This window comes from Mobula hypostoma, chromosome 11, assembly GCF_963921235.1.
Source record: "Mobula hypostoma chromosome 11, sMobHyp1.1, whole genome shotgun sequence".
NCBI classification, from domain to species: domain Eukaryota; kingdom Metazoa; phylum Chordata; class Chondrichthyes; order Myliobatiformes; family Myliobatidae; genus Mobula; species Mobula hypostoma.
In genome coordinates this window covers 26,144,536-26,158,987 of record NC_086107.1, presented here as the reverse complement: position 1 = coordinate 26,158,987, position 14,452 = coordinate 26,144,536, and the positions used below count along the sequence as shown (strand labels likewise).

At 38.2% G+C, this 14,452-nt stretch overlaps 1 protein-coding gene across 2 annotated transcripts in view; it reads right to left on the bottom strand.

Annotated features, from left to right (window-relative positions):
- Positions 1–14,452, bottom strand: part of ext2 (exostosin glycosyltransferase 2) — a 165,667-nt gene that overhangs the window by 32,379 nt on the left and 118,836 nt on the right. For both annotated transcript variants that reach the window (XM_063061769.1, XM_063061770.1), the window contains one exon: positions 2,908–3,074. In XM_063061769.1, the coding sequence (XP_062917839.1) occupies positions 2,908–3,074 (167 nt within the window). The remainder of the gene's footprint in view (positions 1–2,907; positions 3,075–14,452) is intronic.

Sequence of the window (14,452 nt, the reverse complement as noted above, 5' to 3'; positions counted from 1 at the left end):
AAACATGTACATGGGACCCTCAATAGTGTATACATACGTGACAACTCCTACAGATTCTGTACTAACAACCATTTTTATTTTGTGTTACTTGATTTAGATACAAGTAAAATCCAGCTGTAAAAATGTAACATTAAATTCCAGTCAACGTTCATGTCAAGTGAATAATGTAGCAGCACAATAACCCTTTAAATTATGCGTTTCGTACCCTGTCAAACAGGTAACAATCTGTTTTTCCTTCCCTGCATCTGTTACATTAAGCCCTTCAGGAAATATTTGGAGTGCTGCAATATTTTTTGTGAGCCTAGGTACAGAAAGGGTTGGTTAAATAGGTACAAAGGAGGCCTTTATTACCTTGCCAAAACAAAACAGCATAAAAAAAGAAAATATGATGCAAAATGCATTTATTGCCAGTCAAGCACATTAACACTATTCAGCTTATTTTGCTAGAGGGAAAATTAGGATATCCTGCAAGAAATGTAACCAGCAGGTTTTGATATATTCTTCATTTTATATTTCTTCTAACAAACTTAATGAATAGTTTTATTAAAGAAGCAAAACTGGCAGCTTTTCACTCGTGTGCTATTTTGTGCAAATTAAAATGAAACAGTAAACACTGAAACTGAACTGCGGGAAGGTCTGCACCTCAAAGGGAAAGGAAGTGCAATGTTTCAGGCAGGAGTAATCATTCTTTTTAATTTTTAAGATTTTATTTTCTTTGGCTTTTTAGATTAATCTAGTAGCGCTCATTTTACCTAGGGCTCCAGTATTATCTAACACTTTAACCGTTAGTCAATCATACACAAAATACAACATACAGAAACAATTTAGCTAGCTCCTAAATTACCTCCAATTTTGAAATGAAAACCATTTTACAAGTTGTGCCAGGATTCTGTATTTAAAATGATGTAATTCTAAATGCTTTTCTGCTACTTTTCATTAAGGAATTCTGTTTAAAATCTTGGCATTTATAACTGCTTACATGTTGGATTGAATTAATTTTCTTTCCTCCTTTGAAAAGTAACAGACCTACAGAGCTATTATTGGTACAACAAGGCACTCCTCCCGACTCAATCAGATTCGAAACTCAGCTTCTTAGTAAATCACTAAAACATGTATGTTAAACTTAGACTATGTTCCCTGATTCTCAGGGTGACATGACAACATAAAAAAGCTCATAATAAAATAACGAGTATGGCATCTCAGCTGAATGCTATCTTATTGAATGATCCTTCAGAAACATAAATTTACTCTATAAAGGGATGTCAGCATAGAACTGCAATACTTAAATGCAGCTTTTAAACCTGTACATGGAAGGAACAAGAACGTAATTTCTCAAACCTAATAAAAACATGCATTTTCAAATGTTCCCTATACCACAATTCACCGACCATGCACTATTTTCAGAATGGTGAAACCATAACAAGATGTCCACTTTGTTGTCATTTTCAAAATACTTCCTCCACCATCATTCTTCCCTAAGAATATTTCCTTTCTATTGTCTCTTTACTGTAAAGTTCATTTTCATTTCCTATCTCCCCCCTTCCGCCATTCTACTCATTCATTCTCTTCCTACCCCTCTAATTGGTCCTTGCTTTTTATCCAAACTAAGACTATTATGTGGAACGGAGGAATTTCTTAAGAATCTAATTCACTTATTTCTTACAAGGTAAATTACTTTAAATACTTATAAAATGAGCTAATTTACTTAATTTCATATATCAACTAATTCTCCATCATTTAAAAATTAACACATTCCCCTCAATGCTGAAAATCCCATTCTTTAACCACATGTTGGGTTTTGTGCAATTAAGTTGATCTGTAGTGGGCTTGTAGGATAATTGCTCATTAGGTTAGTGAAATCATCATTCATTTAGAATGAGGAAGTCTGCAACTATTTTAGATACTGAATTTTGTCCATCTAAAGCTGATTTAATTTCCAGTGATTGGTGAAGCTTCAGATTACATTGTGATTCAAGTAAAGGGCAATTTTCAATTTAGTTCCAGCTTGAGCTTTGCTCTCTAAACTCTACAATTCTATATACTCTTGTACTTAACTCTCTCTTTTATTCCCTTGAATAACATCCTCAGCTGGAAATCGCCTTGGCATTAATTAAAGGAAGTCTCTTAAGAATTAGGAGCAGAATTAGGCCATTTAGCCCATCAAGTCTGTACTGTTCTGAAACAGAGCCATTCAGTTATGACTGATTAATTTTTTAGCCCTATGATCCAACATTCTTCCTGTAACCCTCAACTCCCTTATCAATCAAGAACCTATCAATCTCTGGCTTATATACACCCTTGGTCTTCATAGCACTCTGTGGCCGAATTCCCCACCTCCCACCTACTGGTTGTTCAGCACAAAGCCAACAATGGAACCGCTCTGCTCATTTCTCAATACAGCACTATTTCTGCTCATCCACGTTCCTCAGAAGCTTAGCAGATATATTCTTCCAGTGCCATGTTCATTTTATAACATGTGACATTTTATGTGTATTGGGATCAGAATGTGTGTTTACCTGTAGGAAAAGTGACAAACATATTTTTTGCAATAATATTTAAACATTCCACAAATCTGGTAAAAGGTAACAACTCACTCATACTTGCGAACGAAATGGCTAAGTTGGCCAATCTTTTCAGCAACAAAGGCGCATGGATCAAATACTATAATCATAGCCATTTCAAAGTGGTTTTGTTTTGGTAAATGGAATAAATAATACCACAAGATTAGAGTCATAAATTGGTGCATAAAGTAGCTCCCTCTTACATTTATTACTTGCGTACGAATACTTTACATGATGTGGGAACCACAATTCTCTGTGTGATACCAAGACATGCCAAAAAAAGGTATTTCTTTGATTTTTTTAAATATATCTGAACCAAAGTAGTAGATAGAGTGAAAAGTCTTACCTCGTAACCAAACTGCAATTCATCTGATGTCAACATGATGATATCATCATCAATCGCCAGGACAGCTTCGGTTTCAATTTCATCATAAGGAAAGAATCTGTTACTCAGCTTGTTTTCTTTAGTCCTTACAACTTTGAGAGGTACTCCAATCTTGGGCCATGCTGACTCTGGAAGAAAAGCTAACATTGTTACTGAAGTTTCTCATATAAATGTAAAACAAATTCCCCTTCTCTTTCTGCAATATGGGCATAATCATCCCTCCTACCATTCCATAAGACAGGAAGACAAGAGGAGCAGAATTAGGCAATTCAGCCTATCAAGTCTGTTCCACCATTCTATTAATTATTCTCCCTTACAAGCCTACTATCCTGCCTTCTCACTGTAACCTTTGATGCCTTTACTCCACTTTAAATATACCCAATGACTCTGCCTCCATAGCTGTCTGTGGCAATGAATTCCACAGATTCACCACTCTCTGGCTGAAGAAACTCCTCTTCATCTCTGCTCTAAAGGGATGTCCTCATATCCTGAGGATGTTCCCTTTGATCTTAGCCTCCCCCACTATAGGGAAAATGCTCTCCACACCTACTCTGTCTAGGCCTTTCAATATTTGATATGTTTCAAAGAATGTCTCATTCTTTTAAACTCCAGCAAGTACATGCCCACAGTCATCAAATGCTATTCATACATAGTTTATACTTTATTGTCGTCAAACAATTGAAACTAGAACATACAATCATCACAGCGATATTTGATTCTGCGCTTCCCGCTCCCTGGATTACAAATATTAAATATTAAAAATAGTAAAAATTAGTAAATATTAAAAATTATTTTACATTAACCATCTCATTCCTGGGATAATTTTTGTGAACCTCCTCTGAACTCCCTCCAATGCCAGCACATCCCTTCTTAGTCAAGGGGCCCAAAACTGCTCATAATACTCCAAGTGCAGTCTGCACAATGACTTATAAAGTGCTCTTATATCCTAGTCCTCTTAAAATGAATGCTTATTGTATTTGCCTTCCTTATCACCAACTCAAATTGCAAGTTAACCTGTGGGGAATCCCAGGTTGCTTTGCACCTGATTGCTGAAATTTCTTCCCATTTAGAAAATAGTCTATGCCTTTAATCTTTCTACCAAAGTGCATGACAGCACTCTTCCCTACACGATATACCATCTGCCACTTCTTTGCCCATACCCCTAATCTGTCCAAGCCCTTCTGCAGACACCCTGCTTCCTCAACACCACCTGTCCTTCCATCTTTTGTTGTATCATCTGCAAACTGGGCCACAAAGCTGTCATTTCCATCATTCAAGTCACTGATTTTTAACATTGAACAACAGTGGTTCCGACACCAATTCCTGTGGAATACTACCAGACACCGGCAGGCAACCAGAAAAGGCCCTCTTTATTCCCACTCTTTTCCCCTCTGTGCATTCAAAATAGTAACCTCAGCACATAAATTAAAACCTTGGTGAATCTTGCTTTGATGCCCATAAACACCAGTGAACGTAAATAAAATTTTTCCGAAGGGACTGCATTTCTTTAGTTTGGACACAAGTGGCAACTACTGTACAGTTACATACCTTCAAGTTCCAGGCTCATTTCCTGCAATGGCTTATTGCCTAGGAAAAGCGTGTAAAAGCTCTTTCAGAGCTAGTTTGGATAAAGGAAAGCCATAGGACCCCAGGCTGAAATATGTTCAATAGCCTTTTTCACAACAGGAGTGTTTCTTTATTTGCTTTGCACACACTTAACATTTTATCTCTACATGTCCTTACACTCCAAAAAGATTAATGTTGATAAACTTTTGATTTTTAATCAAATACATTTGCGCATATATGGATAATCTACATAATTTACAATCATGTAACTACATTGCAGCCAACATCATTTGAATCAATAAATTTTTGACATGTATAATACAAACTCTGTTAAATGACAAGAAGACTAATATTAAATATATAACAAAAACATTCTATGGTAGTCTAAAGATGGAGTTTTCCCCCAATAGATCCTGTATGTAGGATTCATCATGTTCAACAACCATCAAATGTTAGACTTCAGTAATCAGCACACTGCCATGGATTGCTTGCTCACTCCATACGGAACAGCCTTGTACTGTAAGGTCACAGCTTAGGTTATCTGCTTTTGGATATGAAATGGTTCAAATATCCACATATTTTTCTTCATGCCTTTTGTACAAGGGAGAATTCTATCAAGAGGTGAATGCTGCATCCTGGCTGTAGCCTCTAGGCCACACAAGATTGTGGTGAAATCTATTTATTATATACATAATGTTATATAGTCTCTGTTTTTGAGCACATTGAGAGGTTTGCACCATTAGGATCTATATCACTAGGGCATATCCTACCAGCTGTTGGGCTGGTCCAGCAACAAAATGTTTTGCTAACTGAATGTTCGATTTCATGCTTCAAATACAATCCTAGCTGGGTTCTTTTACTTGTGCCTAAACATGGCAATGGAACTCAGACTTCATGAACATGTTTTGCAGCTTGCAACTGAGTAACCTCCTGCAACCAGTTTTATTGGGATTCAGTGTGGCCATATTTCCTGTTAGAGCAGTCAAAATATAGGAACTGGAGGTGTGGAAAATTCAAACATCAATGGGCATAATGAATGATATTATGTATCTCCTGGGTACTATCAAAATCATAGAGTCATAGAATGCTACAGCACAGAAACAGGTCCTTCAGTCTATCTAGTCTATGCTGAACTATTATTCTGTCTAGTCTTACAGACCTGTACCCAGACCATAGGCCCTCCATGCTTCTCTTATTCATGTACCTATCCAAAATTTTCTTAAATGTTTAAATGAAACCTGCATCCACCACTTCTGTTGGCACCTTGTTCCACATTCTCACCACCCTCTGAGTGAAGTTCCCCTTAAATACTTAACCTATGAGCTCCGCTCTAGTCTCACCTATCCTTGGTGGAAAAAGCCTGCTCACATTTACTTAATCTATGGTGGCCCTCTGCTGATCGAGATCAACAATGGATGCTGCACCCGAGCCGCCTACGTTGTTGGTCTGTGGCTGATGAGACCAATGCGAGAGTGGCAGTCTCTGTTGCGAAGACCGCATCTGTAGGTGGCCTCAGCTCTGCTGGAGCTGCAGCATTCCTTTGTATGGGCCTGTCTGTATTCTGACACTTTTCAGGAAATTTTCTTCGCCTGAATTAAGGTGTTATTTGAAGGTGCCCTCTCCTCCTGGTTCGGTTGGCTGCAAGTTGCTCCCAGGACTCAGTGTTGATGGGCAGTGCCTTCATGTCCTGCTTGCAGACATCCCCATAGTGAAGTTACGAGCAGCCAGCTATTCTCTTGCCTGAAGCTAGCTTACAGTAGAGATGTCTTTTGGGATGCTGCATGTGGCGAATGTGGCCGAGCCAGCGCAGCCTACGCTGCCTGAGCAGGGTGTACATGCTAGGGAGGCTGGCACTAAAGAGAATCTCAGTATCAGGTACTCTTTCTCTCCTGGAGATACCCAAGATGTGATGAAGGCACCTTAAAAGGAAACTATTGAGGCTTCTCTCTTGTTTAGCATATGTGGTCCAGGTCTTGCTGCCGTACAGCAGTATGCTGGTGACACAAGCGTCGTATAATGCTATCTTTGTTCTGGCTAAGAGTCTGGCTACCCCTCAATGCTGTATACCTCTATCAAATCTTCTCTCATTTTCCTGTGCTTGAGAGAATAAAAGTCCTAACCAATTCAACATTTTCCCCATAACTCAGGGCCTCAAGTCCCAGCAACATCTTGTAAAATTTTTCTGCACTCTTTCTATCTTATTGATATCTTTCCAGTAGGTAAGTGACAAGAACTGCACACCATACTCCAAAATTAGGCCTCATCTTATATAAATTCAACATAACATCCCAACTCAATACTTTGATTTTAAATTCATTATGCTTACACTAACGACTACACTTATCACTGGAGTCTAAGGATGGCAGCTAGATGGGTTAAAGATCCAACCAGGAGCACAGCTCATTCAAAAGTGTAACACCAACCTACCCTGGCAGCAGGGAGGCCACATGCAAAAAAATAGTTATGCAAAAATATCATTTCTTGCTCTTGACTAAACTACTGGCAGATTGCTTCAACACAATCTACAATATTAAAGTGAAAATTTAGAATCACCAAAACATCACATGCTTTTAATTAACAGTCTGATCAATACTGTTTTAAGAATTCTTTTAATCCATAAAAGGTCCAGGAATGAAGAGTTAACATGATAAGCATTTGGCAGCTTAGGGCCTGAACTCACTGGAATTTAGAAGAATGCGGGAGGTGGGGTGGTGGGAGGGGTCTCATTGAAATCTACTAAATGCTGAAAGGACGAGATAAGACGGATGACGAGAGGATGTTTCCTCTAGTGGGGGTATCCAGAACTAGAGGCACAGCCTCAAAATTCAGGGGCAACCTTTTACAACGGAAGTAAGGAGGAATTTTTTCGTCAAAGAATGGTGCGTCTGTGGAATGCTCTACCACAGACTGCGGTGGAGGCCAAGTCCATGGGTATATTCAAAGTAGAAGTTGATAGTTTCATGATTGGTTGGGGCATCAAGGGATATGGTGAGAGGGTAGGTGTATGGGGTTGAATGGGATGCAGGATCAGCCATGATGAAATGGTGAAGTGGGCTCGATGGGCTGAATGGCCTAATTCTGCTCTTATATCTTATGGTCTAATAAATATTTGCATGTGGCTTTTCACTAGTCACAATACAACAGGCATTCTTTGCTGCCTCAGTGACCTCAGGAACTGTGCATTGCTCTATTCCTTTCTTTCTGTATCAAAATTGACAATTTCTAACTATCATTTTGGCCAATTCTTCTGCTTTAGTTGTACAGTCTGGCTCTGGGCATGGCCTATTTGCAGCACATGAAACACAAAGAAATTTAATCCAATCTCATCTGCCACATTTACCCATCTTTCCTCACTCTATGAGAGTTATTCCCTAACTCTCTCCATGCGTTCCCACTTTCTCTGTTACTCATTACTAATTTTTTTTTTCTCTTTTCTCATTCTGACAAAGGATCCTGGATCTGAAATAATAATTGTTTCTACAGATACTGTCTGGCTTGAGTGTTTGTAGCATTTCCTGGTTCTGTATTACATTTCTAACATCTGTAGTTTTGATTTGATATTTGCAAACCATTTGCTGGTAGCTGCTCTAATGATTCCAAAGAAAAAACTACTAATTTTCATTGCATGGATCTGCAAAATTAAGAGAATGCTCCATTTTATTAAGACCGCTGTTAATCTACCTTCTCTCTAAACAGCACAGTAGAGCTACTACCAAACACTATTTGAATTTCTAACACTCCCTAACATGCCAAGTAGTAAAAGTGGCATTAAACAATTTGATCTGGTGAGCAAAAATTAAGTTATAAACAGTATTTTGAGAGACAACAGAAGAATTTTACTTTTTGCCAGGACACAGAACTGCTTCAAGGGGAATTTCACAGTCTGGTATCTAAATTACACAAGCCTCAGGTCTCGCAAAAGGAATGGAAAACTCTAAAGAGTTCAAGCAGTTCTTAGAATGCTGTTGAACCGAAATTTAGAGATAGGAAGGGGCAAGATAATTGATGGAAATGAGCAACTTTACACTGAGGAATCAGGTATATTCAATATAAAGACAACACATTGGAAATAATCTTTCCTACTCTGTCAGACAACAACCCCAATATACATTGTCTGCAATGAGAGAAATTATATTTTATTGTAAGGTCCTTGCTTCACAATGTTATATGTCATTGAAAAATTATGAAGTATTTCTTTAATTATTTACCATGGCTCAGTTTTTGATTTATAATTCAGATTTTCAATTCACCAATGCAACTTTCTCTTCACACCTGTGCAAATGAATTTAACTTCAAAGCCTTTATTTTATACTGAGTTTCTTAATGTAAAATTGAAGGTGGAACTCCATTATGCACAGTTCTCCCCAGAGGAATCTTTACCAGGTAATCTCAAATTAATCCTAGCAAATTGTCCTTACAATATTCAGAGAACTCATCTTCAATTGCCAATATGATTAGTCCAATCTCTAATAAGACTATTATATATTTTAAGAGGACTAACATATGAATGATTTCCCTTATTGCTTTTTATCGCGCATTCAAGCTGATTACGTTTCTCATTTACCAAAGGTAGGAAATATCTCAATACTCTCCTGCTAGTATGCTTTATTATTAATGTTACCCAGTTTTATTTCCAGTTCTGCCTACTCTTCCAATTTGTCATAATCTTGAATCGAAAAGCTAATTAAATTGTTTCTATTTATCACTATGAAGATGCATGAGTAATTTTAACAATAAATCAGAAAAAAGTTCTAATATCTGTAACCTTTTAAGCAAGAAATCAAAATTAAGCAATGGCGACACTGGGGGTGCATTATGGCATTGGCCAAAATACACTCAGTGGCCATTTTATTAGGTACACCCTGTATCTAATAAAGAGGCCAATGAGGGTTTGGTTTTCTGCTGCTGTAGCCCATCCACTTCAAGGTTTGACATGAACAGGGTATAATCGTGGTGTGCATTCAGAGATGCTCTTCTGCACACCACTGTTGTAACATGTGGTTATTTGAGTTATGATCGCTTTCGTGTCAGCTTGAAACAGTCTGGCCATTCCCCTCTGACCTCTCTCATTAGCAAGGCTTTTCAGTCCATGAAAATACTGCTAACTGGATGTTTTTTGTTTCTTGCATCATCCTCTTTAAACTCAAAACTGTTGTACATCAAAATCCCAGATCAGCACTTTGAGATACTCACCCCTTTTGGCACCCCTTTTTTCCATGGTCAAAGTCACTTAGATCATATTTCTTCCCCATTTTGATATTTGGTTTGAACCACAACAGAACCTCTTGACCACGTCTACATGCTTTTATGCACTGAGTTGCTGCCATATGATTGGCTGATTAAATATTTGCATTCATGAGCTGTACAGGTGTATTTAATAAAGTGGCCACTGAGTGCAAAATAACTAAATTGTGCACACGGAGTCCATGGAATTTAAACTACCTTGAAGGAATCGAGTATTTTTTTTAACAGGACCTCTAACTGGCTCTGTGGTGATTTGGCTGACTGCACTTAACAACAGTTATATCTCACTCAATAAAGATTAACATTAATGAGATTTCATAGCAATTCAAAACTGATTACACTGACAAAGGCAAACAAAATTGGTATCACATCAACAACTGCTTCAGTATTTCCTTGTTTAAATGTCACTGTATTAATATAGCAGAACAGGTAGCCAATAAGGCTCTTCCAATCTGGCCTTTTATTCGTTAAAATCATGGCTGATCTACTTGACACTATTTCTACCTCTATTTTCCTATACCTAGAAATGTAACAGCCTATGTTTTGAATGAACATTATGACTAAACATTCACAAGCATTAGGAGTAGAGAATTCCAACAATGTACCACCTTGAATGAAGAAAATTCTTAACTGCCATAGAGAATTTAGCATTTAATCTCAGACTGTGCCCTCTGATACTGGACTCCTGTGGAAGGGAAATATTTTCCCTGTAATTTGCCTGTCAAACACTTCAATAACTTTCCAGGTTACAATGAGATGAGCTCTGCCTTCACTCTTTTAAATTTTAAGAGAGGCAGACCCAGCCTGCTTAATTATTCATCAACGGATGCACCCACCACCTCTGGAAGTACATCAGTGAAACTCCATTGAAACACACCCTTTAAAATAAATGCACTGGATTCCAGTTAATTGCGACACTTCATGACCAGTATATTTTGGATCAATTATGTGGCTGCCCCAGTTATCCAAAGTGTCACGTAAATATTTAAAAATATATAAAAGAGACAAAATATATATTTAAGTGAAATACAAAACAAATTAGAACACTATCAATACTATTACAGCACTTTAAGAGTTCCTTAAGAGTTGCTCTCAATAAGTGGCTGCCCTGATTAACTGATGGCATACATAACTGTATACAACTTCTTAATTAAGGAGGCAATTCTTCAGGTGTGGTCTCACCAAGACCTTGTTGAATTGAAATGAGACTTCCTAACCCTTTTGCCCTAACTACCGGCTGCATGTTGGTCTTCAGTGACTCGCGTACAAGCAAATCCAAGTCCTTTTGAACAACACTGCCCCAACTTTGAAGTTTTAACAAATACTCTGCTTTTCTGTTATGTCCATTAAAGTGGATGACCTCATCATCTACTGTGTTTTTTACCCACTCATTCAGCTTGTTCCATACCACCTTGAAGTCTTCTTACAACCTCTTCCACCTTCACAATCCAACCTAGTTTGGAAATATGGCATTTCATCCTGTGGAATTCCTGCAGTAACTCACTGCACAGACTGTCAACCTGAATAGGATCTATTTATTGCCATTTTTTTTTTTTACCTTCTGTTCAATGCCATTCTGGAGACTCCTCCCAATGCAGACATCCTCTCTGCTCCTTATCTCAAAGACACAAAAGACTTAAATCATGCACTACCAAGCTTAAAGGCAACTTATATCCTGTTTTTATATGACTACTCAATACTTCATGGGCAATAAGAAATCTTGACCTCAAAATCTACCTCTTCATGGCCTTGCACCTTATTGTCTGCATGCACTTTCTCTGTAGCAGCAACACTATTCTACATTCTGTTATTGATCTTCACTTGAACTATCTCAGTGTACTGTATGGATGACAAGAAAATTTTCATTGTACTGTACCTCATTACGTGACAAATAATACACCAATTTACTAATGTCAATATAATACCATACCATAAACAGATTCTGCCAATGCTAGAAATCTGCAGCAACAAACGTTTCTCCAGTGATCAGTGTGGAACAGGCACTTCGGGCCCAATCAGCCGCAGCACCCGGCAACCCAGCACCACCCAGCAAACGCGTTAGGTTAAGTTGGGGGTTGCTAGGCGACACGGCTCGAACGGCTGGAAGCACCTATTTCCAAGCTGTATCTCAATAAATAAATAAATACACACCTAGTTAACCTAGCCTAATCACAGGACAATTTACAATGAGAAATTAACCTGCTAACCAGTACGTCTTTGGACTGTAGGAGGAAACCAGAGCACCCAGAAGACCACGTGTTCACGGGAAAACCGTACAAGCTTATTACAGACAGCAGTGGAATTGAACTCTGAATCCCTGAGCTGTAATAGTGTTGCATTAACCACTACACTGTCACAGCACTCTAAACATTTTGTGTAGATTGCTCAATACGTTACCACTGGTTCTATATATTTTAACCTAATTAACCAATTTCATCGGCAAAATCTTATCAAAAGCCTTCTGGAAATCTGAACTAATCTCATCCATTATAGTAACCACAATTATACAAGTCACATTCCAAAGTTAATATTGATTTCACAGCATATTGATGGTGAATAGACCAAATTATACTTTTGTCAATTGTTCAACAAAACGATTATAAAGTCACAAATATCTCAGTACAATTAGGGTAATATAATGCTTTGCTCTTTGAGGATATTTATCGCCTTAACTTGTTATTGCACTAAGAACTTAATCATTACATTTTTAAAAAAAATAAACGACAAATTTATGTGCAACTTAGAGTTGAAGAAATGCATTTCAGGTGAACCTTTTTTACTGACAGCAGCAGGCCTCATCCACTGCTCATAGCAAATGAAGAGAAGTAATTTTAAAATGAAATATATCAAGTGCTAAAAGCCACGTATTACTTGATATTATGAAAGCATCGGGTAAAGAGTTGAAGATCAAATCCTTGAATCTGTATGAAGATATGTGATCCAGCACCCAATTCTCATTTGATTTATTGTATATTGCAAATTATTTTTTTTAAATCACTGGTATCTCTTTAAAATTATCCTTTTGACAAAATTATGTCTTCTGGAAGCAGACCCAGGTTATGACATTAAGTAATCAGTTTCTGAAGCCTGGTTTGAGACAAAGAGGACAGGGTTGAGACATTACAGGAAAATGATGAACAACGCTGAAGGAGACAATCCAGAAACAAGGAAGTAGGTCGACAACTTGGCAGAAAACTGAGATTCTAAAGACTTTGGTGCTAGACATTAAAATTCTTTTAATCTAAAATGTCAGCCATCTACAGTGGAAAATAAAAAAGAATAAATGCAGATTATTTTAAAAACAAGAGGCAGTTGACTGCATTATATGTGCAGTGGTTAGGCTAATTAGAAAAAAGCTCCCACTGAAGTCCCTGCATCAGAAACTATTAAAACCAACCAGAGAACTGTCAAAACAATGAGTTGTTTTAATAACCAGAATTTGAGAGGTTGGGCAAACAAACCAATTTTAAGAATGGGAAAAAAATACTCTACTCACTTTATACTTATGACTATGAGGCTAACCACAGCTCCAATGCCATATTTAAGTTTGCTGATGACACCACTGTTGTTGGCTGAATTAAAGAGGGAAATTGAAAATCTGGCTGAGTGGAGCCGCAAAAATGGCTCACTCAATGTCAGCAAGACCAAGGAGCTGATTATTGACTGCAAGAGGAGGAAACCACAGGTCCATGAACCAGTCTTCATCGGGGGATCAGAGGTGGAGAGGGCCAGCAACTTTAAATTCCTTGGTGTTATCATTCCAGAGGATTTGTCCTGGGCCCAGCATGCAAGTGGAATTATGAAGAAAGCACAGCAGCATTTCTACTTCCTTAGAATGCAGTTACAAAGAAGACATGACAGTGGTGCCTGCATCAGTTGCTTGAGGAGATTTGGCATGTTGCCAAAAACACTTATAAATTTCTACTGTCTGGTATGGGGGGGTGGGCATTGCACAGGATCAAAATAAGCTGCATAAAGTTGTGAATTCAGTTTGCTCCATCATAGGCACTAGCCTCCCCAGCATCCAGGATATCTTCAAGGAGTGATGCCTCACCATTAAGGACCTCCATCACCCAGGATGTGTCCCGTTCCCATTACTACCATCACAGAGGAGATACGGGAGCCTGAACACACACACACACACTCTCAAAGATTCAAGAATCGCTTCTTCCCCTCTGCAATCAGATTACTGAATGGACTTTGAATCCATGAACTTTTTGCACAATTTATTTAATTTAACTTAAAAAAAATATATAAACACCTACAACAAATTTCACCATGTATGCTGGTGATATTAAACCCAATTCTGATGTTTGCGAAGATTCAGCATGACATCCAACACTTTGATAAGCGTCTATAAATATGTGGTGGAGAGAATATTAACTGGCTGCATCAGTCTGCCTGGTAAGGAAACACCAATGTCCTTCAACAGAAAATCCTACAAAAAGTAGTGTATACGGCCCAGCCCATCACGTGTAAAGTCCTCCCCACCACTGTGCACATCTACAGTGAGTGCAGATGCTGGAAAGCAGCATCCACCATCAAAGATCCCCATTACCCAATCAACGCTCTCTTCTCGCTGCAATCAGGAAGGTGGTACAGGAGCCTCAGAACCCACACTACCAGGTTCAAGAACAGTTATTACCCCGATTAATCAGGCTCCTGAACCAGTGGGGATATATATATATCATCAACA